This window comes from Felis catus, chromosome F2 (assembly GCF_018350175.1).
Source record: "Felis catus isolate Fca126 chromosome F2, F.catus_Fca126_mat1.0, whole genome shotgun sequence".
NCBI lineage: Eukaryota > Metazoa > Chordata > Mammalia > Carnivora > Felidae > Felis > Felis catus.
Window position 1 is genome coordinate 54,567,694 of NC_058385.1, and position 25,923 is coordinate 54,593,616.

General features: G+C 41.5%; 1 protein-coding gene across 3 annotated transcripts in view; it reads right to left on the minus strand.

The window, feature by feature from the left end:
- Positions 1 to 11,697: 11,697 nt before the first annotated feature.
- The window catches only part of SYBU (syntabulin), a 112,805-nt gene continuing 98,579 nt past the window's right edge, over positions 11,698 to 25,923 (minus strand). For all 3 annotated transcript variants that reach the window (XM_019823041.3, XM_011291446.4, XM_019823040.3), the window contains 4 exons: positions 23,515 to 23,617; positions 16,891 to 17,094; positions 15,076 to 15,225; positions 11,698 to 13,536 (listed from right to left, as the gene is read on the minus strand). In XM_019823041.3, coding sequence (XP_019678600.2) covers positions 12,432 to 13,536; positions 15,076 to 15,225; positions 16,891 to 17,094; positions 23,515 to 23,617 — 1,562 coding nt within the window. In that variant the 3' untranslated portion in view covers positions 11,698 to 12,431. The remainder of the gene's footprint in view (positions 13,537 to 15,075; positions 15,226 to 16,890; positions 17,095 to 23,514; positions 23,618 to 25,923) is intronic.

Here is a 25,923-nt window from a genome sequence, read left to right on the forward strand (position 1 = left end):
TTAATTTTTCTCCACAATTAAAATACATCGTCTGATTTTCTATGGCTTTAGAATTTTTAAAGATTTTTACTTTCATAAAAGTTGTTGCCCAAAATTAACATTCTGTGGGTTTTTTTTTTAATGTTACAAGTACTCTAAACTATTGCTGATCTGTTAGAATTTAAAATATTTCATAGTAAAATCACAGACTATATAGTGAGATCACCCTGGGTCCTTATCCTAAGCTCCCAGACTAAATATGATTGTAGAATCGGTTGAAATTTAACTTTGGTTAAAAGCTGCTTTTTACAGTCCCAAGCCACATTTTCAATCATCAAGTTTATTTGAGTTTCTGCCAATATACTCCCAGTTAAATAGAATTAGACTTAAATTTTTAGTAATAAAAGTATTCTCTTCCCTTATTTGTATTTGTTTATTTTTGTTCATGGGAATGCTACATGATTTCTCTAAATTTGGCGTTCATAAAGGATAACCTCTCTTTTAGCACAATAAATTTTACTGCTTTTTCCCAACAGTTGACAAGTATTGAAGTCTGCTTTGGTCATGACTTTAATGAGTGTGGGATTTTGTTTTTTGTTGGTTTTTTGATTTTTATTTAATTAGAAGTAAAAACTGGTTAGAAATTATAGTTTGTATGATTAATTCGAGATTTTTCTTATGGAAAGAATGAATAACAATTCTGGGATTTTTTTTAAGCCTATTTTGATATGTAAACTGAATACCTGTGTTCAGTTTGGGTATAATATGGTCCCGAAAGAAGTTGTGTTGTCAAATACATATGATAAACACTTCATGGTAACAAACTGGCTCTTTTAGCTTTGAAATTTATAGTTTCTGTTTTTGTTTGAATTTTAATTAAGAATTACCAGTTCTAGGAGCTTATTAGTAAAAGTAAAAAAGAAATATGGATAGTCATATATAGAATTAGTGAAGTGCTACCCATTATTTGAATTATGCATTTCATGTATTGAGGTACCAAGTAATGTGCAGACATGTGAAACTTTGTTTTGTGTGTGTGTGTATACACACACACACACTATATATATGTATACAAACTGTGTGAATATGTATATATATATATATATATATATATATATATATATATATATATATGGTTTCCACTTATTTTCCTCTTATTAAGCTGTAGCTAGGGATATCTTCTAGTTGACTCTTGGCTCTTTTTTAGTAGCATAATTTAACTGAGTCAACATTTGAGAACTTAAAATTCAGCATTTAAATTCCTCAGTTTTGACCTGCACTTGCCTCTGGCCAGTATGGTGACTATTCTCAGTTGAAGATTGGTGGTTGGGAAGAAGGTGGTAGCTATAGAAACTGGTATCTGGATCAAGCATCCAACACCACTCTATATGCTACGAGTATAGTGCAAATCTAACCATGGCCAGTGTTCCAAAAAGCCTAAGTTTTGTCATTAATGATGTAAGTACTAAGGGATGGTCTGGGTCTGATATATATAACACACACATCTTGTTTAATCCTGTGTAGTTCAGCTTTAAGATAACCTACTGCAACTATTTTCACAGTCTTTAGCCCCTTGTTTAAAAGAAATCTTTCATAAGGTGTGTAAGAAAATTAAGTTACTGTGGTGAGTAGTTTCAGCTGAAACCACATTGAGGGGTGGGGGTTTGCTTCCGGGAAGAAGTTTCTCCCCTCCAGTGAATTGGAGTGCTGAAGAAGATGGTGGGTCCATGAAGAGCTTATTTCAGTAGTGAATAACTTAGTAAACTTGTGTTTACCATTTACAAAGATTTTTAAATTTTGAGGTCCTCTCTCCTAATAACAAGGAGCCTTTTTTTTTCTTCATGTAATTTACTTCACTTTAACCAAAGTTGTTCCAAGGTTATAGGATCAACTTGTGATTCCTTTTGTATTCAGCTGTTTTTCACTTTGCTTCCCACCTCTTATCTGCCATGCCCCTTAGTCATGCTCAGTAAGTAACTGAGGTAAGTTTTGAGAGTAGTAAGATGCTTTTCTTTCTTTTTTTTTTTTTTTAAATGTTTATTTATTTTTGAGAGAGAGTGCGTGAGCAGGGGAGGGGCAGAGAGAGAGAAGGAGACAATAAAGCGGGCTCCAGGCTCTGAGTCGCCAGCATAGAGCCCAACTCCGGGCCTGAACCCCGAGCTGTCAGGCCATGAGTGAGCCGAAGTCAGACGTTTAACTGAGCCAACCAGGCACCCCAGAGAGTAATAAGGTTCTTTTCACCAAAACTCTTGGTTTTCTAGAGGTGGAAACAGACCCTATTCTAGGAACACACTTTCCTACACACACCTGGCCCCCCAACACACACCTTTCTACCCTGACTACCTGCTACTGACCTTGCTAATCCACCAGCAGGATCTTTTGCATAGAAACTTTCACAAGAGGGTTGCCTGGTTAAGCATCCAAATCTTGATTTTGGCTCAGGTCATGAATTCACAGTTCGTGAGTTTGAGCTTCATACCATAGTTTGGGGCTTGCTTGGAATTCTCTTGCTGCCCCTCCCCTACTTGCTCACTCTCTCTCTCTCTCTCTCTCTCAAAATAAATTAAAAAAAAAAAAAAGAAAAAAACTTTCACCAGAAGTCTGTGACCAACCAGTCTGTGGCCTTCCTTCCAGGAACTTCCATGGATGTTAATGATTTGCTATGTATCGATCTGATTGCACCAATTGTGAGAGCTCTGAATTCTGAGTTGTAGCAATGGTGCAGTATTAAAAAAATTGCCTGAGTTTGCAAATCATTTAAATGGAGATGGTGGTTTTAAGTACTGAGACTATAAGTGTTCATTATAGTGCCTGGCTCATACATAAACCCTCAGCAAGTGGTAGTTGTGAGGCCCTGTACACTTTCCACATTTTGCTGTGCTCTATTGGCAGCCCCCTTCCTGTGGACAGTGGGAGTTGACTGATTTTGCCATATTACTTTTAATACATCTTTATGGTGAACTACAAGTTTAATTACAAAAGGGAAAGCTTTATGTGTTCAGAACTGAGAATCTAATTATATCAATGACTTCTCACAATCCAGTGAGGTAGACATTACCCCATCTCACATATGAAGAAACCAGGCAGTTGCATGTTTGAATAACAGGAAAATAGCAAGCTTTGAGAGCAGATGACCTTAGTGGTTAATCAGCATTCTTGTGGACTATGATTTTTAAGGCCTCTTTGCTGGAAATTACCACCTGACAAAGTTTGCCATCAGAATTTCCTTTCTAGTTCTCAATGAAAATGATGTTACAAATTATAATAGATAACACCTATTTTTGTTTCCTAAGAACTTCTTTAATAAGGAAATTAGCTTGGCTTTTATTTTCATATAAATAACTGTAGTTGAGTGCCAATGCTATTATGACTGTATTCCCAGTTTACTTGGGTCAGATATTATATAATCAAGGCAAAATGAAATATGGTTTATATTCATGCAGTTGTAAAACTATGACTATTAGGTCACTTGATTGGGTCATTATTTTTTTTCTAATTTTTTAACATTTATTTATTTTTGAGAGAGTGTGAGTGGGGGAGGGGCAGAGAGAGAGGGAGACACAGAATCCGAAGCAGACTCCAGGCTCTGAACTGTCAGCACAGAGCCTGATGCGGGGTTCAAACTCATGAACCGTTGAGATAATGATCTGAGCTGAAGTTGGATGCTTAACCAACTGAGTCACCCAGGCACCCCGATTGGGTCATTATTCTAATGATGCCAAGGTCACAGTTCTTGTGCATGTGTAGGTCAGTGCTGTACCCAGAGACCTTCCTGCTACAAAATGTGTCTATGACCTTGTCCAGTTATGTTCTTAACATGTGTCTTTAGGATCTGGTTGAGAGTGTAAATGGCACAGAAAAAATCATTTCTGTGCATAGGAAATTCAAAGGACATACTCTAAGTTGGATCATTATGGTTTCTTATTCTTATGGCAGTTTGGCTCATTATAAGATAACTTTTGCCCCAAACCAGTTTTATTTGTTAAAATAGTCCTTCATTTACACATCAAGGCAGTTTCCAAATGTGTTGATTATTCCTAAATAAAATCAGTGCTTACCTATTTTATGGAGACAATGTCATCATCATTAGATATATTGGCCTGTGAAACAAATTTTTGATTTTTTTTGACTTTTTTGTAACGGTAAATGAAGTAAGATGTGCATAAGGATATAGATATATTTAACTTGTTTCATTTAAGTTTAAAGCACATAAAAATACAGATGTTTTTTATTTCTTTTTGAAGCTTCACAGTGCACCTGAACCTCATAATTGCCTATCTTGATTAGAAGGAACCCTTATGGAGTAAGATAAGTACACGGGTGAGGGGTGCCTGGGTGGCTCAGTTGGTTAAGCTTCCAACTCTTTATTTCGGCTTAGGTTATGATCTCACAGTTTGTGGGATCGAGCCTCATGTCAGGTTCTGCACTGATAGCACAGAGCCTGCTTGTGATTCTCCCTCCCTCTCTCTCTGCCCCTCTTCTGCTTGCGTGCGTGCACTCTCTCTCTCAAAATAAATAATAAGTACGTGGGTGATCATTTTTAAAATTTTTTTCTGTATACTACTTTCAGTGGGAGATGTGAACATTATTAAGACTGCTTTCGTTGTTCATTTTCTCTATATAACCAATAAGCCAGAAATAATGTGCTGGTTCAGAAGAATTAAAGGTCAGTTTAAAATGCCAGTACCTATTGTTTACTGTAGAAAGTAAGGCTGGAAAACCATTTCAAACACTGTGAGCTATTTGATTGTGAGGAAGGGGAAGGAGGGCTTTACTACACCATCAAATTGGAGAAATATTGCAGTTGTTAATAGTTCTCATACTCCAGTTCATTACAGTTCTACTCGGGCAAAATTTTTCAAAGTTATTCAAAATTACTTTGACCAAAAATGACAGCTTCCGGGAATGAAAGTAAAACTATCCCTGAAGGCCAATCAGAAGATCACCATGGGGAGGAACTCTAGGGCAGTGAGGAGCAGGAGGCAGGATGCCTGCCTCTAAAACCATTCACAAGGGGGCTGGCTGTGGGCTTTACAGCCAGAATCATTCTGCATAATCATGGTCCCAAATGTTTTTATGGCCTCGGTACTGAAAATGAGAGATCCTCTTCACAGTTAAACCAATAGATCACTGGCAAACATGTATGAGAAAAGATTAGAAAACATCTCCATGAGTCCTAGCTTCAGCAAGCACAACACAAAACAATAAAAGGCATCCAAATTGGCAAGGAGGAAATTAAACTTTTACTTTTCACAGAGGACATGATACTCTATATGGAAAATCTAAAAGATTTCTAGAACTGATCCAGGAATTCAGTAAAGTCACAGGATATAAAATCAATGCACAGAAATCGGTTGCATTTCTACATACCAATAAGAAGCAATAGAAAGAGAAATCAAAGAATTAGTCCCATTTACAATTGTACCAAAACCCACAAAATACCTAGGAATAAACCTAACCAAAGAGGTGAAAAATCTATACACTGAAAACTGTAGGGAGCTTCTGAAAAATTGAAGAAGACACAAAAAAAAAAATGGAAAAGTATTCCATGCTCATGGATTGGAAGAACAAATATTGTTAAAACGTCGATAATACCCAAAGCAATCTACATATCCAATGCAATCCCTATCAAAATAACACCAGCATTCTTCACAGAGCTAGAACAAACAAACCTAAAATCTGTATGGAACCAGAAAAGACCCCAACAGCCAAAGACATCTTGAAAAAGAAAACCAAAGCAGGAGGCATCACAATCCCGGACTTCAAGATGTATTACAAATCTGTAATCGTCAAGACAGTATGGTACTGGCACAAAAACAGACACTTAGATCAATGGAACAGAATAGAGAACCCAGAAATGGACCCACAAACGTATGGCCAACTAAACTTCGACAAAGCAGGAAAGAATATCCAATGGAATAAAGACAGTCTCTTCAGCAAATAGTGTTGGGAAAACTGGACCGCGACATGCAGAAGAATGAACCTGGACCACTTTCTTACACCATACACAAAAATAAACTCAAAATGGATGAAAGACCTCAATGTAAGACAGGAAGCCATCAAAATCCTAGATGAGAGAGCAGGCAAAAATATATTTAACCTCAGCTGCAGCAATTTCTTATGTAACATATCTCTGGGGGCAAGGGAAACAAAAGCAAAAAACTATTTGGACCTCATCAAAATAAAAAGCTTCTGTACATCAAAGGAAACAATCAGCAGAACTAAAAGGCAACCAATGGAATGGGAGAAGATATTTGCAGATGACATATCGGATAAAGGATTAGTATCTAAAATCTATAAAGAACTTCTCAAACTCAACACCCAAAAAACAAAGAATCCAGTGAAGAAATGGGCAAAAGACATGAATAGACACTTCTCCAAAGAAGACATCCAGATGGCTAACAGACACATGAAAAAATGCTCAACATCATTCATCATCAGGGGAATACAAATCAAAACCACAATGAGATACCACCTCACACCAGTCAGAATGGTTAAAATTAACAACTCAGGCAACAACAGATGTGCTGGTGAGGATGTAGAGAAAGAAGATCTCTTTTGCACTGCTGGTGGGAATGGAAACTTGTGCAGCCACTCTGGAAAAAAGTATGGAGTTTCCTCAAAAAGTTAAAAATAGACCTACCCTACCACCCAGCAATTGCACTACTAGCTATTTATCCAAAGGATACAGGTGTGCTGTTCCAAAGGAGCACATGCACCCCAATGTTTATAGCAGTGCTATTGACAATAGCCAAAGTATGGAAAGAGCCCAAATGTCCATCGATGGATGAATGGATAAAGAAGATGTGGTATATATATACAATGGAGTATTTCTCAGTAGTCAAAAAGAATGAAATCTTGCCATTTGCAACAAGATAAAAAGGTAAATATCATATGACTTTACTCATATGAGGACTTTAAGATACAAAACAGATAAACATAAGGGAAGGGAAGCAAAAGTAATATAAAAACAGGGAGGGGGACAAAACATAAGAGACTCTTAAATATAGAGAACAAACTGAGGGTTGCTAGAGGGGTTGTGGGTAAGGGCCATTGAGGAAGGCACTTGTTGGGATCAGGATTGGGTGTTATACATAGGGGATGAATGACTGGAATTTACTCCTGAAATCATTATTGCACTATATGCTAACTTGGATGTAAGTAAGTAAGTAAGTAAATAAATAAATAAATATTTAAAAAAGGAAGGAAGGAAGAAAGAAAACATCTCCAAGAAGCCTTCCTTTGTTTAGGACAGGAGAGGACAGAGCCCTTTAGTATTACTCAGAATACTAGTGCAGGGAACTGAGAGGTATCTCACAGGGGCTCTTACATGAACTGGCTGGTATTTAGTGAACTGGTTTTCTAGCTGTTCTCAGAGGTGATACTGAGACCACTGCAGGGGAGGAGAGGGAGGCAAATGGCAGGACTCCGGGCTGGGTGTCCTGTGCCCCAACTTCACTTTTATGTGACTTACGTATGGGATTTTTATGTTGAAACATTAAAAAAAAAAGAGCTACACCTTTTGGGGTGCCTGGGTGGCTCGGTTAAGCATCCAATTTTGGCTCAGGTCATGATCTCATGGTTCATGGGTTCAAGCCCCACCGACAGTGTAGAGCCTGCTTAGGATTCTCTCTCTCTCTCTCTCTCTCTCTCCCCCACTCATGCTGCTCTCTCTCTCTCAAAATAAATAAACTTAAAAAAAAGAGAGATACACCTTTTACAAAACTTAAACACTACTGAAGTATTCACAACTTTTAATACCAACTTTTCGGAGTAGCATTTAAGTCTTTTTGAGATTTTAAGAATTATTTGGAATTATTGTTGTAACCATTAGTTATAGCCATTGTGACTGTAAGAGAATCAGCAGTCACAGCACAGTGTGTCTTCCAGAGATTTAAAAATATTACCTGATATACTATGGTTTTACTCTATGTGGACTTTCTCATTGTTTTTGTTTGGAACAACTGAGAGTTTGACATACTTTCAAGATTTGATTGTTAATTTCCTAGGTTATTCCTTCATTGTGTACACTTTGCCTGGTAAGATTGGGAATAAATGAATTTTGTAGAGTACACAAGTAGTAGAAAAAGAAGTGCTCACTGAGCCAAAATGGAAATTAGAAACTACCCCTAAACCTTTTAAAATGAAAAGTCCTCAAGAGAAAAACATAGCAGACCCAACCACTACTTAGGCAAGGCCTATGACAGATTCAAATCACAGACTTCCTTTCTCTCCTGCCACAAATGTCAGCAACGCTTGGCATCTGAGTGCAATGCATTTTTCCCCCTTTCCGAACAGCTCAACTTGGAAAGGTCAGCATATCCCTTTGGGAAAAAATCTTTTCTTATAAATTGGAATGTTTGCACACATAACTGTAGGAAATGTTTAACATTTGCTTTGATGGGACAGCAATTTGTTCAATAGAGTAGAATTGTTCTTCTTTTTCCATGTTCCTGCCTATTTGTTCATCACAGGCACACAATTACTGAAAGCAACTTTGAGTACTTCTTTCTATGAGATCAGATCATCCTGTCCACAAAACCAGCCAACGCCTTGGGCTTCCGAAAGGCAAGCTATGTTCCATCTTTTATTTACTCCAAGGGATTCATTTGTGAGAGACTGTTCTGAATAAAAGCAGTAATTTTCCACAGACTGAAACTCTGAAGAAGGGGAGGAAGGGTGGGGAGACAGAGGGTGAGAAAAAGAAAAACAGAACTGGTCCAGGATCTCCTGTTTCACCTTCGCACACATTCGTTTCAATGTGGATAGGATACTCAGCGTCCAATGTTTCAGATGAGATAATTTTGTTTGAATCTTTTGTTTTACTTAAAGAGGGACACAGATCGTTATGACAACAAAGCAATTCACTGTTTGTGATCAGCTGCCTCCAATTTGATAATCAACATAAATATTTGTGGTTCATGGAGAATTCTTCACCAGAGCCCATCTTCCCATCCATCTTGAATTGATGAAGAACAGTGCTGAGTTTGTGTGTTATATTTGTTTCTGTAGCAACAGTGGATACCAAAAACAAGTTTATAATTTTTCTGAAGGTAAAAATGCTTTAATTTAGCAATGACTTAAAATAAACATAGGGAGGGACTGTAAGGAAGAAAACAGCATCTAGGTATTGGTCTAGGCTGGACTACAGGAAGGGACCTGAGTCAGCACAGCTCATTATTTTGGGACACTTCCGATTATTCACCTCCAGAAATAGTTTCCCTTCCATTTCAGCCAAATTCCTCTATGGTGTGCTAAGTGCCCATGTGTGCCCTCAGGCACGTGTGTATTCCAGTAGAAGAAATGTCCTACCAGAGACAAACTACCTCTGTCCACACGCTTGCCCTACATCCTATCCCTTCTCATCTTCTCTCCTTCACTTAATCCTTTCTCTCCTAGGTTATCAATTTCTTTCCATTTCTCAACTATGAAAGCATACAAACATATTCTATCTCCTCTCAATATTGAAAAATAAAACAAACACTTGTAATTCCTATCCCCTTGTAACTACTACCAACTTCCCTACTCCTTTTGACAGTGAAACTTATTTAAAAAATTAGCGGCACACGTTGATTTCTACTTTCTCTCTTCCATTCGCTCTCCAACCCACTTCAATCGTCTATTTCTTCAAAGAAAAAGATCTGGACAGTCACTAAGAGTTTGTCAAAGCCAGTGGGCATGCATCTGTTCTCCTGTTACTCAACTTCTTGGTTGGATTTCCACAGTTGACCACTCCACTCTTGAATCGCTCTCCTCTCTTGATTTTTCCCAGTACTACCTTCACCTGGTTTTTCTCCTACTTTTGGGCTGCTTCTTCTCAGCCTGGTTTGTTGGTTCTCTATCCTCTATTTGAATGTGGACATGCCCTACGACTCAGTCTTTGGCCTTCTTTCTTTCCTTATACTCTCTCTGGATGATTTTATCCATCCCATCATTTTAATAGTATATAAGTGCTGAAAAGCCCCAAGTTTATAACTCCAGCCCCAATGACTCCTGTGATTTTCACAGTCATATGTAAAATTATGCACTTGACATTTCCACATATATATTTAATAGACACCTCAAATTATTCTCCCTAACGCGTGTCTCTTTCCATTCTCAGTAAATGGTACTACCATTGACTCAGGTGTTCCAGAGTCATCCTTAATTTCTCTCTTTCTTAAACTCTACCACTTCCCCTCCCCACATCCGATCTCTCTGCAAATCACCTCAGTTCTAAGTTGTATCTTTATTCAAGTTAGTCTCTATATCCACTTCCACCTCCAAGTTGTCATAATCACTCATCTAGACTATTTCACTGGTCTCCCTGCTTCCACTCCTGCCTGCTTACAACGCCTTCTGCACATGGCAGCCATAGTTACAAAAAAAAAAAAAAAGGAAGAAAAGAAACAAGAAAAAAAAAACACAGATTATATCACTGTCCTGTTTAAAGTCCATTCATATTTCTCATTGCACCGGGAAGGAATTCAAACCAACCCTAACATGGTTACATGGCCCCATATGAACTAGCTTCCTCTCCACTTCTCCCAGTCGCCGGCTTACTCCACTTCTTCCTCCACTCTAGCCACTCTGGCCTCCTTGATGCCCCATCACATGCCCAACCCCTTTCTGACTCAGAACTTTTGCTTTTGTTCTTTTTGCAACAATTTACTCCCATATCTGCACATACCTGGCACTTTTTAATCCATCAGTACTAATGTTATTTCTTCAGAGATTTGTTCCTTACCATTATTCCTGTTACTCTTGGTCAAAACACTTTATTTACTTGGAAGTACTTAGCACTTAGTACTTACCTAAAATGATTTTCTTCATTTATTGGCATGTTCTGTGTCTTTCACGAACAGAACCTAAACTCCCTGAGGGCAGAAACCTTATCTGTCCCCTTCAGTATTGCTGACTGATCCAGTGAAGTGCCCAGCACCCAGAAGTATTTGTTGGGTGAATTAATTCATTCAACGACAATTTTTAGAACCCCTACTATGCATACTGTTTTAAGTTCTTGACATACATCTGTGAACAAAACAGAACACAGATCCCTGCCCTCAGAGACCTAGTATTTTAGTGGGGGAAATGGGCAATAATCAAGACATAGAAAGTCAAAATACAGTATGTTTAAACGTGGTAAGTGCTATGGGAAGAAGAGTCTCTGGGTGAGAACTTAGGATATTCTCTTCGCTTTGTGGTAGAGTGGAAAAAACCATTTGCTTTGCAGACACTTGAAATCCTGGCTTCTAGAGATGAACCATGAAACTGTGAGCATTTTACCTCTTTGAGGTTTAGCTCCCTTATCTGTAAAATAGAATAATACCCCACCTCACAAGGGACAAATAAAGTAACAGAGATCAAATATTACCTCATCCTTCCCAGCCATCCTATTATTCCAAGGGGAGGAAGCATACGGTGCTAGCACATTCTCCCCCTCTGCATCCCTGACATGCTTAAAGAAAATCAACCCAACTTTTCTGAAAATACTCAACACATCTTAGTGAATAAATGTATGAACAAACAAATGTATCAGTAATTTCAGAGCAATCAAAGCTACTTTCAGTCAGAAACAATGCTTTTTTAAAGACAGAGTAGGAAATCCTCGCCTCTTTTAATCATTGTTTTCCCTCTTTCTCATTTCTTAAGTCCATTTTTTATAGATCCCTACTGATAAAGAAGAAAGTATCCATTTAGCCTTTCTTACCATTTACAGAAGTAAAACCACACAGGTAATTATTTTATGGGAGGATAAAACATTTATTTAAATGTAAACACTAATCTTTATTTTCATCATGCTGAAGTGTGTGGTTACAAACAATTTCCAATAAAACACTATATAATAAGCAAAAAATAAGTTAATGCATCGTAAACTTACATACAGTCTCATCAATTAACAGGTTTAGGAACAAACAAGCCATTTCACGACTTTGAAGCTACATTTAGTAAAAAATTGCAAACACTCAAATCTTATCAACCCCAAGTAAGACGCTAAGGAGCTATTCAAGACTTCTTCAAACCAATTACACAAGTACAGTTTTATTTTTGGTTACAGTCCCCTGCTGTGCACAAGACCATTGGAATGCTGTAACAATTACACATTTTAAAACGGCACAAAGCAAAGCAAGGAGATAACATGCCAGCCTTACAGAAGCTGTCTTGAAAAGTGCAAACTCTGCATTTTCTCTTCCTGAACCACTAGGATAAGAACGGGTACCTCAGACGACACGGCAGGGTCATGAGCATGCTTTCTCTACCACTGGTGGGGCATTTACTTGAACCAGGTCTCCATGCCTTTGAAGATACCTCCGGTTTTAAACAGTGAACAGGCTTCAACTAAATATAGTGCAAATCAAATACCGAGGAGCAAAAACGACAGACTAGAGGCCGCCGCAAGTCGACCTGCTGTTTCTCCACCTGGCACGACGCCACACGGGACAGATTGGCACACGGAAACAAAGACTTCTATTTTAGGTTTTGATGTGAAAGGCGGTGCGGCGGAGCGAATGCAGGGCGACCACACAGCAGCCCCGGAGCAAGGCCCCGATGTTGTAGACGGGATCTGTCCCCCCTCTCTGAGTACTGAATGCCCACAGAACAGTGGGGACCACGGGGGCAGCCACAGCCAGGAGATCCACCAGGAAGCTGCTGCTCCAGTACTGCGTCCCGACGGCCCCGCGCGACAGCGGGATGATGCCGTCCAACCTCTCTTCCGTGGGGCCTGCAAAATCCAGCTCGCTCATGAGGCGGGTTGCGGGAGCTTCCGGATCCACCGTGGCGGAGGGGGTCTCCACGGGAGACAAAAGGATGGCCGAGTTGGGGTTTCTTGGCGTTAAATCCACCATGAACGCAGAGACGGACTCGGGGAAGCTTTCTGTCGAGTCAGCCCCGGACTCGTCAGGCGATGCTGAGCTCGAGGGCCACGGGTCCCGGAGCTGGAGCACGTGCTGAATGAGCTCCGAGACGGCGGGGCTGTAGGGCACCACGTCGGTCTGCACCGCTCGCTCCACCACCGCACTGCCCTCTTCCTCCCCCGCCGCCAGGGGGAGGCCGTCGAGGGCCGCTGCCGCGGGGGTGGGGTGAAGGAGCTCCAGGTCGCCCGCCTCTGCGGTGGCGGCGGTCACCATGCCATCCAGCAAATCTGTGCGGTCGGCCAGACCGTCTCCCACCAGCGGCTCGCCGTCGGCCCCTTCCTCGGTGCCCTGCTCCTCCGGAGACAGCCCGTCTGCCATCTTGCCGAAAGGGGGGCCGAGGGGGAAGCTGTTCTCTGGGGAATCGCATGGGAAGTCCAGGCACAGTTCATCCCTCAGGGAGCCACTGTGAGCCATCTCCATGCTCTGCAGTAGAGACTCCAACTTCTTGTTTTGAATATTTATGTCCACAAAATATTTCTGAATGCCTTTATCTTTATCAGCCAAGCTGCTCCTCATAGTTTCGATGACCTGTTTGAGCTGTTTGATCTCCTTCCTGGCTTCCTTCAGGGCCAGCTGTGCCTCCACGCGGTGGCACTCTTCTTCAATCCAGTCTTCCCTCATCCGGGCCAGCTGGGACTTGAGCTCCACAATCTCGCTTTCCCTGCAGGGAGAAGGCAAGGTCAACTTCCAACCGGGCGCCTAGCGATTCTGCCCCAAGGCCAGGAGCCCGGGCTCTTGCCCTTGAAACTTGGAGGTTAAATCAGTTTTGATTTTTTCTTTTCTCTCACAGGTATTAGCCGGGAACTGCCCCCCTTAATTGCAAAATAGCAAAAATGATAAGAGTAACTAGAATCAGAATAAAAAATGTGACTATTTTCTGCTTTTCTTTTCTTTTTGAGTGCTGTCAGGCGATGCGCAAAGTGTAAGCATTAGCCTCTCCCTATTCGGTATTTAATATTTGAAATTTCGTTAATAGGACACATTAGAGTTTCTTAGCCTCCTTTTATGTTCGTAGACCACCTTTTTCGTATATCTACACTTTCTGGAAGTAAAGTTCATTTCACTTTTAATTACCGATCAAAGATGGAAGGCAAACTGGTAAGTTTTAGCCTTGCAGAACTGTTCTGGTCATATTCCAGTAATAATTTGAATTTTTTTTGAATTATAAATTGCTGCATATTGCAAGGACTTTGTGAAAATTATTCCCTCTCTTCTCAGGGGAAAATGCTAGTGGATCCATCCTACACTGAAGAAAATCTATCCCATTTTTTAGATCCTTCACAGGACCCTGATTTCAAGATCTTTGTTGGCGATTCCTCCTGATAGATAATTTCTTCACAGTCAATGTAAATACAAGTCCTCATATTCTCAGTGGATATGAAAACCAGGCAGTCAGGATCCTGATATACATGAGGAGATGTTGTTAATTTTGCTTCTCTAAGTTTAGACTGGAGTAGTCTCCAGTTTCATTGCCTTCCCCTGCTTCTCTGCCATGACTGCTCAAACCCTCACAGGGATTCTTCAAATCATAAACAGACTTCCAGAAAGTAAGGTCTGACTCACGCCACCCCTGCCCTGAACTCTCAGCCACCCTGGTCAGAGCTCCGTTCGTCTATCCCAAAAAGTTCCGAGGGAAATCATGAAGCAGAAAATCTGGCCTGCCCCAAGATGTCAAAGGTCTTTTCTCTGTGATAAGATCTCTTAAGCATGGGCTTTTTTTTTTTTTTTTTTTTTTTGGTTTTTGTTTTTCACCTTAACACTTAGCCAAGAATAATGAACCTCTTCCTTCGGCCCAGAAATAGCTTGCAGAAATCATAGTGCACATGGCCGTCCACGCTCTCAGAAAGATAAACAGGACTCAATAGGGGCCCCATGTGTGACCCTTACTGCTGGCAGTATGGGATTGTTCCTGCCAGTGTTCCTGCCATTTAAAAATAGCCACGCACACACCCAACCCTTCATGTCCGAGCTGTACACACCCAGAAGCAGAGGTTCCCCTCAAACCTTAGAGGGTCCCCGGTGCTCCTGAAACAGCCAAATCACTGAGGAATAGGAAATGGCTCTTTTGAAAGGCTGATTTCAGAAATTTACCAAAAATGAAAAAAATTTTCTTTTCTATTTCTCTATAGTGTGGGTTTGTGTTTCATTTCATGGAAAAAGAAACCATCCTTAGCTCAGCGTGCAAGGAATGCAGATTCACCTTTCATGAAGCCGGCGCTCCGATTCCTTCAGCTTGGTCTTCAGGTGTCTCACTGTAACCTCTTTTTGCTGCAGAGGAGTCAAATATTGCTCTGGGTTTGGGGGTTTGACACCATGATTTTCACCACAGGACATGTACCTTCCAGACCGCCTGAAACAATCCAAGCAATGAAATGTTACTTTTTCTATAAAAAGAAAAGTGACAGCACAGCTCACAGCTAGGGAAGGAAAGACAGCTGGGTACCGGGGTCCGAAACCTCAGTGATGCAGGATTCACTTAAGAAGGGGGTTGTAATGTTACCTGCTGATCTTAGGACTGCTCATCACTCAGGAGAGTGTGGGGAGGGTGTTTGTGGAGAGGGTGTACACAGTGGAGAGCGAGGAGTTTTCTATGGCTTAAGAATGACCTCATACAAAATAATGCATGATTGTGCACAGGCCTGCCTGTGGATTGATTCGGAGTAATGCACTGTTAGAGGACAATGAGTGGGACGGGTGGAGGGGGGAAGGACTGGAGCGAGACGGCCTGACTTTCCACACAATGTGCCACTGCCTAAACATCCCGATTGTTATTAGTTGAATTCAAACAGTTCCGAAATCAATCCTTGGCAAGAGTGTGCTGATTTGGTGGAAAGTTTCCTCATTCCAAAGGGGAAAGGCCACTCCACTGTCACCAGAGTGTGTGTTTTGTAAGAGAGATGCCTGGTGTTGTAGAAATCTTCCTGAGCTGGAATGTCGGCCCCTCTCAGGCCTGGCCGGGGCTGGGCATCCCTGCTGGAAGACAGCTGACTAACGAGAATGGCCACCCAGAAGGAAGAAGGCCGAGGAAGGAGGGCTAGCAGCTTTCTCCCCAACGCTGGAGCCCTCGCCCTGGTCCTGCTGAACCTGCACTCCATCCCGATGGCCTGTGTCCACCTCCCAACAGGCTCCCCCTGTTGTGGCCCCTTTGGTTGTGGAGGTTCTTTTTTCTGCAGCCTCATGCTCCCCAGGGACTAATTAATTCCTTGCTTGACTTTCGGATTTCATTTCAATGTCATTTACTCTGATCCCTCCAGACTGAGTTGGACAGCCTCCTGACCTCTTACAAACACACGCAGCAACAGGTACTTGCAGAAAAGCCTTAACATGTCTTTGTCACTAGATAAGCAATGTCTTTGGTATCATCTGGGCAGTTGGCACACGGACCCTCCCTGCTGTCCACTGTCCCATTTCCAGTGCTTTACACGGTCCCTGGCACAACATGGCACTCAACAGATACCTGACATTTGAATGAACATGTGGATGATTCTTTCCTGTTCTGGGGACCCTCCCCCTGCCACAGTGCCATTTTTCCTCCCTATCCAGTCCCTCCCTGGGCTGCTGAGCCTTACCAGAAATCATGGTTTGTGTTCTTTCTGCAGCTGCCCTTGAAGGATCAGCTTAGTGTGGGAAAGGAAAGAGAAGTGGCTTTCTACAGAATAAGTCAGGCGCTCAGGAGATGCATAACTTTTTTTAAGTTTTTAAATTTTTTGAAGTTTATTCTGAGAGAGAGAGACCATGAGTAGGGGAGGGACAGAAAAAGAAAGACAGAAAAAGAGAGAGAGAGAGAGAGAGAGAGAGAGAGAATCCCAAGTAGGCTCCGCTCTGACTGTGCAAAACCTAATGTGGGACTTGAAGTCACGAACCTGAGAGATCAAGACCTGAGCCGAGACCAAGAGTTGGATGCTTAACCAAGCCACCCAGGTAACTGCCTCCTCTTTTTTTCTAAGTTTTTTAAAGAAAACTTACCAAGTAGGACACACTAAGCCCCACGACCTGGGAGATGAACAGCACTCACCTCATGACTGGGCTGCAGTCACTTCCTTTGTAGGAGCCAGAGTTGCTACTACTTGGGGAAGAAGGCGCATAGCTGGGATGGATGTTAACGGGACTCAGCTGATTCCTGCACAGCATGGACAGGAAGTCCTTCTCCCGTGGGGAGGGGGGGCTGTTGCCAGACTTGTACGATGAAGCTCCATTACTCCGCCCATGGGGACCTCGGCTGGGAGAGAAAACATGAGAAATGTTAAAATGCTTGGGGCTCCCAGTGCTCAAATGCTAATACTTAACTCCTGCTAAAAGCCAGTTACTACTAAGGAAATCCAAGCTTCAGAGTCGAAAGGGGCAATATAATTACCGTCCTCAGGGACAGTCTTGTTGCCGCCTGACTGATACTTTCTTTCCTTCTGCCATTAGCACAGGCAACCTCACTTTCTGCTGTTCTTTCAAATAGTTTCTGACCATAAAGCTTGTTTTGAATTAATCCCAAATGCCTGTTAAGAACACAAACCATGTAAAATATTGATTTGGTTTAGGTTCACTTTAGAGGCTGCTTTGAAGATGTGGTTTTCATTCCAGTACACCTGTTTTAGCTTAAAAATGTTTGGGTTTGGTTCATGCTGGCGGAAGAAAATGAGGGTGGTTCATTTGGAGTATGAGGGAAAAACGGGGTTGCCCGTAAAGGAAGAGGAGAAAAGAGGACAGATAAACAGCTCATATAAGTGTGTCAAGCCTACAGTTTTAACCACCTCTTTTCTTTCCATCCCCAATGACTTAACACAACCTTTATCGTTTAACTGCTGAAATGTTTTAAAGCTCTTTCTTCATTCCCTGGCCTGTTATTTTGCCCCCTAAGCAAGGAGGCTGACTCTCTGGCTGGAGTGGCCTTTCTAAAATGGAATTGGATATCACTGTCCTCAAAGCCATTCAACAGCTCCCCAGGGCCTCAAGAAGAACGATCCCACCTACCCATCGAACCCATCATCTGCCACTCCTCCCTTCCCCCGCTGTATTCCAGAATTCCAAACAACTTACACTTCCCTGAAGATCCATGCTCTCCAGTATTTTCATGTTTTTCAACTTATCATTTTCTCTGCCTAGAATGCTCTCCCACTCCCTACCCTAACCCTTAGAATACTTACAACTTGGAGACTGATGGAAATCCACTCCAAGCAGCCTTCTCTGGATTCTTCCTTCCCTAGGCTTGTATATGTGTGGCTCCTTAATGTTCCCTAGTACTCCGTGAAAACTTGCATCCTGGGGTTTATTGCATTGTCTCACAACTACACAATTGTTTGTCTTTCCCACTAGACTAGGGCCTTCTGAAGGCAGGAACACAGTCTGTTCTTTATCCCCACTACTTCATGGCACATGCTAGATGCTCCCTAAATGACAGCTAAATGAATAATTTGGGTTTGAGCCTTAGCAATGCCACTTACTAGGAACTTGGGCAAGTAAGCTACTAAATATATGGGGATATATAATAATAACCTTTTTTTGTTGTCCTCACAGAGTCGATGTGAAAATCCAATCAAAGAATGCATGTGAGTGCATCTGATAAGATGTTAAGGGCAATTCAGCTGTAGGATATTATTACAGGAAAAATTTGTTCAGACTTCCCTATTAATCTCGTTTCAGAGATTTGGCACCCACTATGTAAGGCAGCAACTTGAGAATGTTGAAATTACTTAAATAGGATAACAGTTCTGTGTCAGAAATATTTCTTGTTGACATTACAAGAAAACGAAAGAGAACAAGATACCTTTCATCCAGAAGTACTGCTTTTTGACAATCCCCTCTTTGCAATTCTGATTTACATCTGTATTCAACTGACGCGTCTCAATGAGAAACTTGTGTAAATGTGAGTGTGCATGTGGGTATACTTGGCTCCAAAACCACACTTACTCAAAATCAAATATAATTTCAACTAGCTGTCAACCCAGTAAATCACACATAAATGAAACATCACCAAATTCTAAAGTTAAAAAGTTCTTTCCTTTTGAAATCATCCAAAGGGACTCTGCCTCTTTTTTGTGAGAAGGGGACACTTTATATGGAACAGATGGGCTGATGGCTTTGTGACAAACCAACTCAGCAGCCCAGTGGTGCTGGGCTGAGCAGCAGAAAAGAACACGACGGGCTCTGGCTTGGATCTGCTTCTCCACACTTCACTTCCGAGTCTTCTGCAACCAGCCTATTTCTCAATGTGACAATGAGAAATATGCAGGATTCCACACTACAAGTCAGGAGAGACAGTAAGGAGCTAACCTAATTTTGACCTGGGAATTCTCTTCTGAGTCGACCTTCACCAATGACCTTCTGTGCCCTAGCCCTGTTCCAGATGCTTTATGAACACAGTTTTACATTGATTTTGAGCATCATGCTATAAAGCTGGTACCTCTCATTTACATTATGTGAAGTGTGTGAAGTATTCAGTTATGTGAAGTGAGTGAGGTTCAGGGAAAAATCTGGTCCAAGAACACACAGCCAAACTAGGATTTAAATACAGATTTTTGAACGTTACAGAAATGCCTCCTTCTTACTTTACACAAATAGAATATATTGTTTGGAGCTTGTAAACAGGTATATTAGGTACTATGTATGTGGTTATTACCTGAAGAATTCACCACTGACCTTTTACTACAGTGCAGTCACTAAGATACAAATTAAGTTAGATGGGAAGTTTTAATAACTCACCTGCGATACTGAATAAATAAAATCTCTTCAAGTATTAAACATTACTATAGTACAATAAAATCTTCAAATATATTTCAGGAAATGAGTTATTAGACTATAATAGTTGACTTAAAAAAAGAAACTACATGCTTAAAAATATCAGTCTGGGGAGGGCGCCTGGGTAGCTCAGTTGGTTAAACGTCTGACTTCAGCTCAGGTCATGATCCCACGGTTCTTGAGTTCATGTTCCCATCAGGCTCTTCACTCTCTGATCTTCGGTCTCCCTCCCTCTCTTTCTGTCCCTCCCTCATTCCTGCACTCTCTCTATCAAAAATAAATAAACATTAAAAAAAATGGAAAAGCTCCTTTAAAAAAATATCAGTCTTGCTCTTTACATTTAGTTCAGTTCAAGTGCTAACACATATGGGCACAAAGTCATTGCAAAACATTTTCAAAGAAGAGGCTAGGGTTCCATATCTGTCATGGCCATGAACAGTCAAACTCGATGATACCTTCCTCAGCCCAGTTTAAATCCCTTGGTGTGGTGGACAAGAAGAATGCCTTCCACAAAGAGGAGACAGAATTCTGTGGACCCTGCCCACTTCCCGAATACCTGAATACAGTAAATGGAAAGTGAGAGAAAGGGAGAAGGGAAGAAGGGAACCAACTTCATAAGGGGCTTAGGTGAATTTCAGTCCCTCCCCCAACATTGTCCTTTACTTCCCGGTAACATTATCATCATCATCATCATCATCATCACTGTTATGGGTTGGATCGTGTCTACCCCCCAAACTCATAATGTTGAAGTCCTAACCCCCAGTACCTAAGAATGTGGCTGTTTTTGGAAACAGGATTTTAAAGAAAGGTAATTAAATGTAATTAATCCCAGTCCAGTTTGACTAGTGTCCTTATAAGAACAGAAAACTTGGACACAGGAACAGAGAAAGGTTATGTTGAGGAACAGAGACAAGATAGCCTTTTATAAGCCAAGGAGAGAGGCTTCCGAAGAAGCCAATCCCGCTGACATCTTGATCTTGCACTTCTAGCCTCCAGAATTGTTGAGAAGGTAATTCCTGTTGTGTAAGCCTCCCAGTCTGTGATACGTTGCACCAGCAGCCTGAGAAAACTAATATGAACATCATCACCACCATCGCCATCTTCTTCATCATGTCCACTAGTATCATTTTTACCACTACTGACTAAAACCCACTTAGGACGCTTTTACTAAATTCTGGACACCATGTTAAGCACTCATATATTAGCTCATTTAACTCAGTGAGGGAGATGCCACTATTAACCCATTTTCCAGAATAGTAAGTCTCAGGGCTCTGGGTCATGTACCTAATAAATAATGGAGGCTAAACTAAAGCCCATGTTTCTCTGACTCCAAATTCCAATTTTTTTTCCCTTCTCATTTCTATCTGCCTCTGATCAGATTAGGATTTTAGTTTAAGAAAGAGAATTCTTCAGAAATGTTTGCAGAGTTGGCCTTCAGTAAGAAGAGATTACTTGTAAATCTTTAAGTTTTGTTTTTTAAATCCCCTGTCAAAAATATTCTCACCAACTCCACTTGTTTATTTCTCCCACTCCTTCCCCAAATGTTCGTGCTCACCTTCCTCCCAGGAGCTAATTTTCCACAGAGAAAATTCATTTATTACAGGAGAAGCAAGCCATTTAAAAGGATCATAAGCTATTATAAAGTTTGGCATGAAAAAAAATTAAAAAAAATAATAAAGTTTGGCAGTGGATACCCGGCCCATCTAGAGGAGCTGTTCTCACTGCAAGATCCTACAGAGCACAAATATTACATGAGATGCCCAAGATACCCCATCACAGAAATCTGACTGTGCTCTGTGCTTGGGTCAGATAAAAAGAAAAAAAAAGTGAGGATCATGGATAGAACATTGTCAATTCCAATTTTCCATTGATGATGCCTGTATTTGATTTGCATGTAATTCTATTTAGCTATTTTATGATTAACATGTCAATTTTTAGTCACTTGGAGAAACCATGGATTCCAGACTAGACAATTTTCTGTAAGGCACTCAGTATTGTTGACATTAGCTTGGAAATTAACCACAAACACAAACTTCTTTGCAAGGCTTAATAAAATTGGCCTCTTCCACAGGCCATTTCTTTTTTTCTTTGCTCTGCTCTTTGATACCTTGTACCATGGTATGTGCTAATTTTCTTGAATGGGTTAGATAAATGGTTTATTCCCAGAGCAAGCCACATCTGATTTATACTGAGAATGTTTATATTCATGTTCTGTGATCCCAGAGGCACTTTATTTCCAAATTAGATTGTGTTTGGGGATAGAACAATTGTGATTTTTCATTGTGGACTTCACGCTTTTGTTTGCTTGTCTGGCTTCAGCTTTGTTTTTTAACAATAAAACTTCACCAGAGAGGGTCTCAGGTCCCTTTACAAACATCAGTTAAACGTTCTGCTCACCCAAGAGGAATGGGAAATATTTGCTTGCTGAATCCTGGGAATGCAAGTTTCCAGAAATTAGCTAGTTTTTCTCCAGGAAGAGACCTTAAAAATTATGTGGTCCAACCCTTTTTTTGCAAACTTGGACACTACGGCCCGGGAAAGTCCAGTGACCTGCCCAAAGTCTAAAAACAAATCATCCCCAGTGTCTTGCTGCTCACTCCATTGAACTGTTCGGGTCCCTGGCTCAGAGCTCAGCTTATCACAGAGCTGTCTTGGAACCAGCCTATTTAAAATGTACCACGTATCCCACTGCTCTCAATATCCTTTCTCTCTGTGTTGTTTTTTTTTTTTAATTTTTTTAACGTTTATTTATTTTTGAGACAGAGAGAGACAGAGCATGAACGGGGGAGGGTCAGAGAGAGAGGGAGACACAGAATCTGAAACAGGCTTCAGGCTCTGAGCAGTCAGCACAGAGCCCGACGTGGGGCTCGAACTCACGGACTGCGAGATCGTGACCTGAGCCGAAGTCGGACGCTTAACCGACTGAGCCACCCAGGCGCCCCTCTCTCTTTGTTTTTAAAAATAATTCTATTATTTATGTATTTATTGTCTTTTTTTCCTACTAGAATGAATAGAATTTCCATGGAGTTTTGTTTAATGCCATATCTCCAGAACCTGTCTCATAGCAGAAGCTCAATAAATACTTGTTGAATGAATGAAGTCACTGACAGTAGGAGAGAGTCCCAGGGCTTACAACCTTTCCTACCAAATGTGAATGGTGGGTCATGATTTCCCACAGTTCCTCTCTTCCCGCAACCCAGATAGCATCCATGGTGAACATCTGTTGATGCTTGGTATGTTCTAAGCACTGACCCCACACTATGTGTATATAAACCCTATGAAGTGGGTATGGGTATAGTCCTATTTTACATATGAGAAAACTGAGGCACAGAGAAGTTAAGCAACTTGCTCAGGGCCACACAGCTTATAGGTGGTGGAGCTGGCATTCGAACCAAGGCAGCCTGGCTCCAGAGCACAGATACTTAGCTATTCTGCTCTAATGTCTCTTTATGGTGGTGGTCACCCACGCCATTAACTTTAGTCTTTTTTCACCCCCTTCCCCTAGTGACTGTTGGGAGTATTCAGGGGTCACTATGAAGTCAGAGGTTTCACAGCCAAGAAGTCATGAAGTCAGCCACAGTCATGAAGGAGGGCAGGTAGGAGGTGGATACCAGGTGAGTACACGGGTGAGCGAGAGAAAGAGAAGGCAGAGGACGAGCAGACACACAGCCAAGGACCGGGTGAGAGACAGCCACCGGGTAGACACATATTGGTCAAGCCCTGTGACCACAGTTGGTAGGACAGGGGAAAGTTTCAATTTCAAACCATTATAAAAACCAAAACCTACTCACTGAAAAATAACAAAATCATGAACGGACAGTAATCCAGGTGGTTCTATAGAAACATAAAGTACAGGTGAGTCACCTGCCTAAAGCGTCTCAATAATTACAGAGCAGGAGACGACGCCTACTTGCGTGAAAAGGAGGACCGCTTGCTTCCCGCAGCAGACATATGGACCTCAGGAGCGGAAATGCTGCCCGTGCTGCTCGAGGAGCTAAAATCAGCTTCGCTACCTGAAAAACAACAGGGGAGTGAGAGAGAGGCCTGAAGGAAAGGAAACCTGAGAACGTGCTGGCCAGCCTCCTGCCTCTCCGGTCCGGCTCCCGGCGCGGCGCGTGCACACTCGAGCGCAGCAAGTGGCAGGATTCCAGACCTTCTAGGCTCCCAGCCTTTCCCTCAAAGCAAACAAGAGAAGGTGCAAGTACAACGACATCATGTCATAAACACAGCTTAGAAGCACGGTGAGGCCAGTTTCATAAAGACACCCATCATCCAGCTGATCGTGCACCGTGACCCAAGGTTGGGGCAGAAACGCACGCCTCTTCCCGTCTGTCAGGCCCTCCTCGACAACATCAACGTGCAGGGCCCAAGCTTTAGGCAGAACGAAAAGCAGACTTGTCAGTCCCAAAGGAGTTTTTCCAGGAGAGTTTATCTTTGGGCTTTTGCAGTCAGCTAGCCATACTTGAACCTGGCACGTTAGGGTCTGGAGAGAATCAGTCTGTTAGAAGCCGTTGGGAAGAAAGCCTGGGTCCGGATAACTGCTTGAACCGGCACTATGTGATCAGTGACTCTCTGACTCCAGCTGCTGTTTTTCTATTAAGAGCACAACCCTAACAAAAAGCAGAAATGGAACATTTCCAAACAGAATGAAGAAAGTTCAGTGACAGTGATGGAAACTGGATTATACTGATATGTGAAGTTTTACTTGGGGGGGGGGAGTGGGTAGGGGGATTGTTCATTACTTTACAAAAATCACATTCTATTTTGAGCACAGACTACAGTATGTAATTAGAAACATGCTGTGTTGCAGAATAATTAATATGAATTCATTTCTAACAAAAAATACATATTTCTGGAATAGTAATAATGGAAATATTCCAAGGATTGCCTGGGGAAGTTAAGGAGAGTGAAAGATGCAAAAGAGAAGAAGTGGGAAGAAGAAAGAGAAGATTTAAAAAAAAAAGATAATGTTCCATATGCTTTTGTAAAATAAATCTAGGGATACAATTTTATTTGACCTTATCTCTCAACTCCTACAACACAATTTATGACTCCTCTGGTCTAGAACCTAGAGCGAACTCACATTTTTGAGTTGAGGAAAATATGAATAATCTAAATCCTTTGAGATTCTAACAATAATTATCATCACAATAATAACACAAGGCCCTATAAGGACATGATTTCTATTCTTTGTTTCTGTTAATCTTGACAACTCTGTAAGGCAGACATATATCTCACTATTCTACACTGAAGAAGTCAAAGCTGATTTGTCCAAGGCTTGTGGGGGGAAAAATCCTGGCAGGACCAAGTTCCCCTGCTACTTCTCCATACCAGGCTGCAACCTCAGGAAGGCAGCGGGAAGGAGGGGCGCCAGGGAGATTCCTGGGTAAACTATATACTACCATCTGCCTAACTGCCAAGATGACCCATTGGTACAAGACGCAGCTGGACTGGCCCACTGGTGAACAGATCCTCTCACTGATGGGTTGTATTTGTTTTGCCAGGTGATGGCAAGGCAGAGAGAGAAAAATCCCTTTCCTGGCTTCCAGGACCTCTCAGGAAGTGCAGCCTCTTGTGGAAGAGACCAAGAATGACCTCTTAGCACAGATGTCAGCAGTGAATCCCAATTCCCAGCAGAATTCTGGGAGAACTAGGGTGGCAATTTATCAAGACTGAGACCGGCTATTCCTTCTGGATTTCAGAGACTGTCTAACATTGTAATGAGCTCCCCAAATGTAATTAGTTGCCTCTGAGTAATGCACTGGCTAACCTGTAGTATTTTACAATCTCAAGGATTCATCATTGGTAGTGCTGTCCAGCAATACACCAGTCCTGATGGCCTTAATCAACCAGCCTTGCCGGCTAGTAAATGATCAGGTTGGTTATTAAGTGATAAAGGCAGACATTTTTCAAAAATAGATCCTGTGGTTGCAGCCACCAGGTTTGAGATATTCTTTTCTAACATAAAATTATGGCTCTGAAACACCCCAATTTTCATTCCTTAAAAGAAACACAAAAGCCCATCAATTATAACTTTACTACCTGAATAACAAGAGAAATTCTAGAACAAAAACAGACAACTGCTGAAAATCCATTGTTTCCTCAAGATGACTTTGATCTTTGGTAATTATGTACTCTGAACCGAAGGGACAAGTCTGTTCCACGTTTTATTGCTATTGGAACTCAATATATTGACTCTTAGGTATGGGCAGGGTCCAAGGTCACTTTTTTCGTATACTTCTCTAACTTCCCTTCTGCACTCTGAAAGAAGTTAGAAGACTCTTTTGGGGTACCCAGTGGCTGCATTCAGGACTGAGTA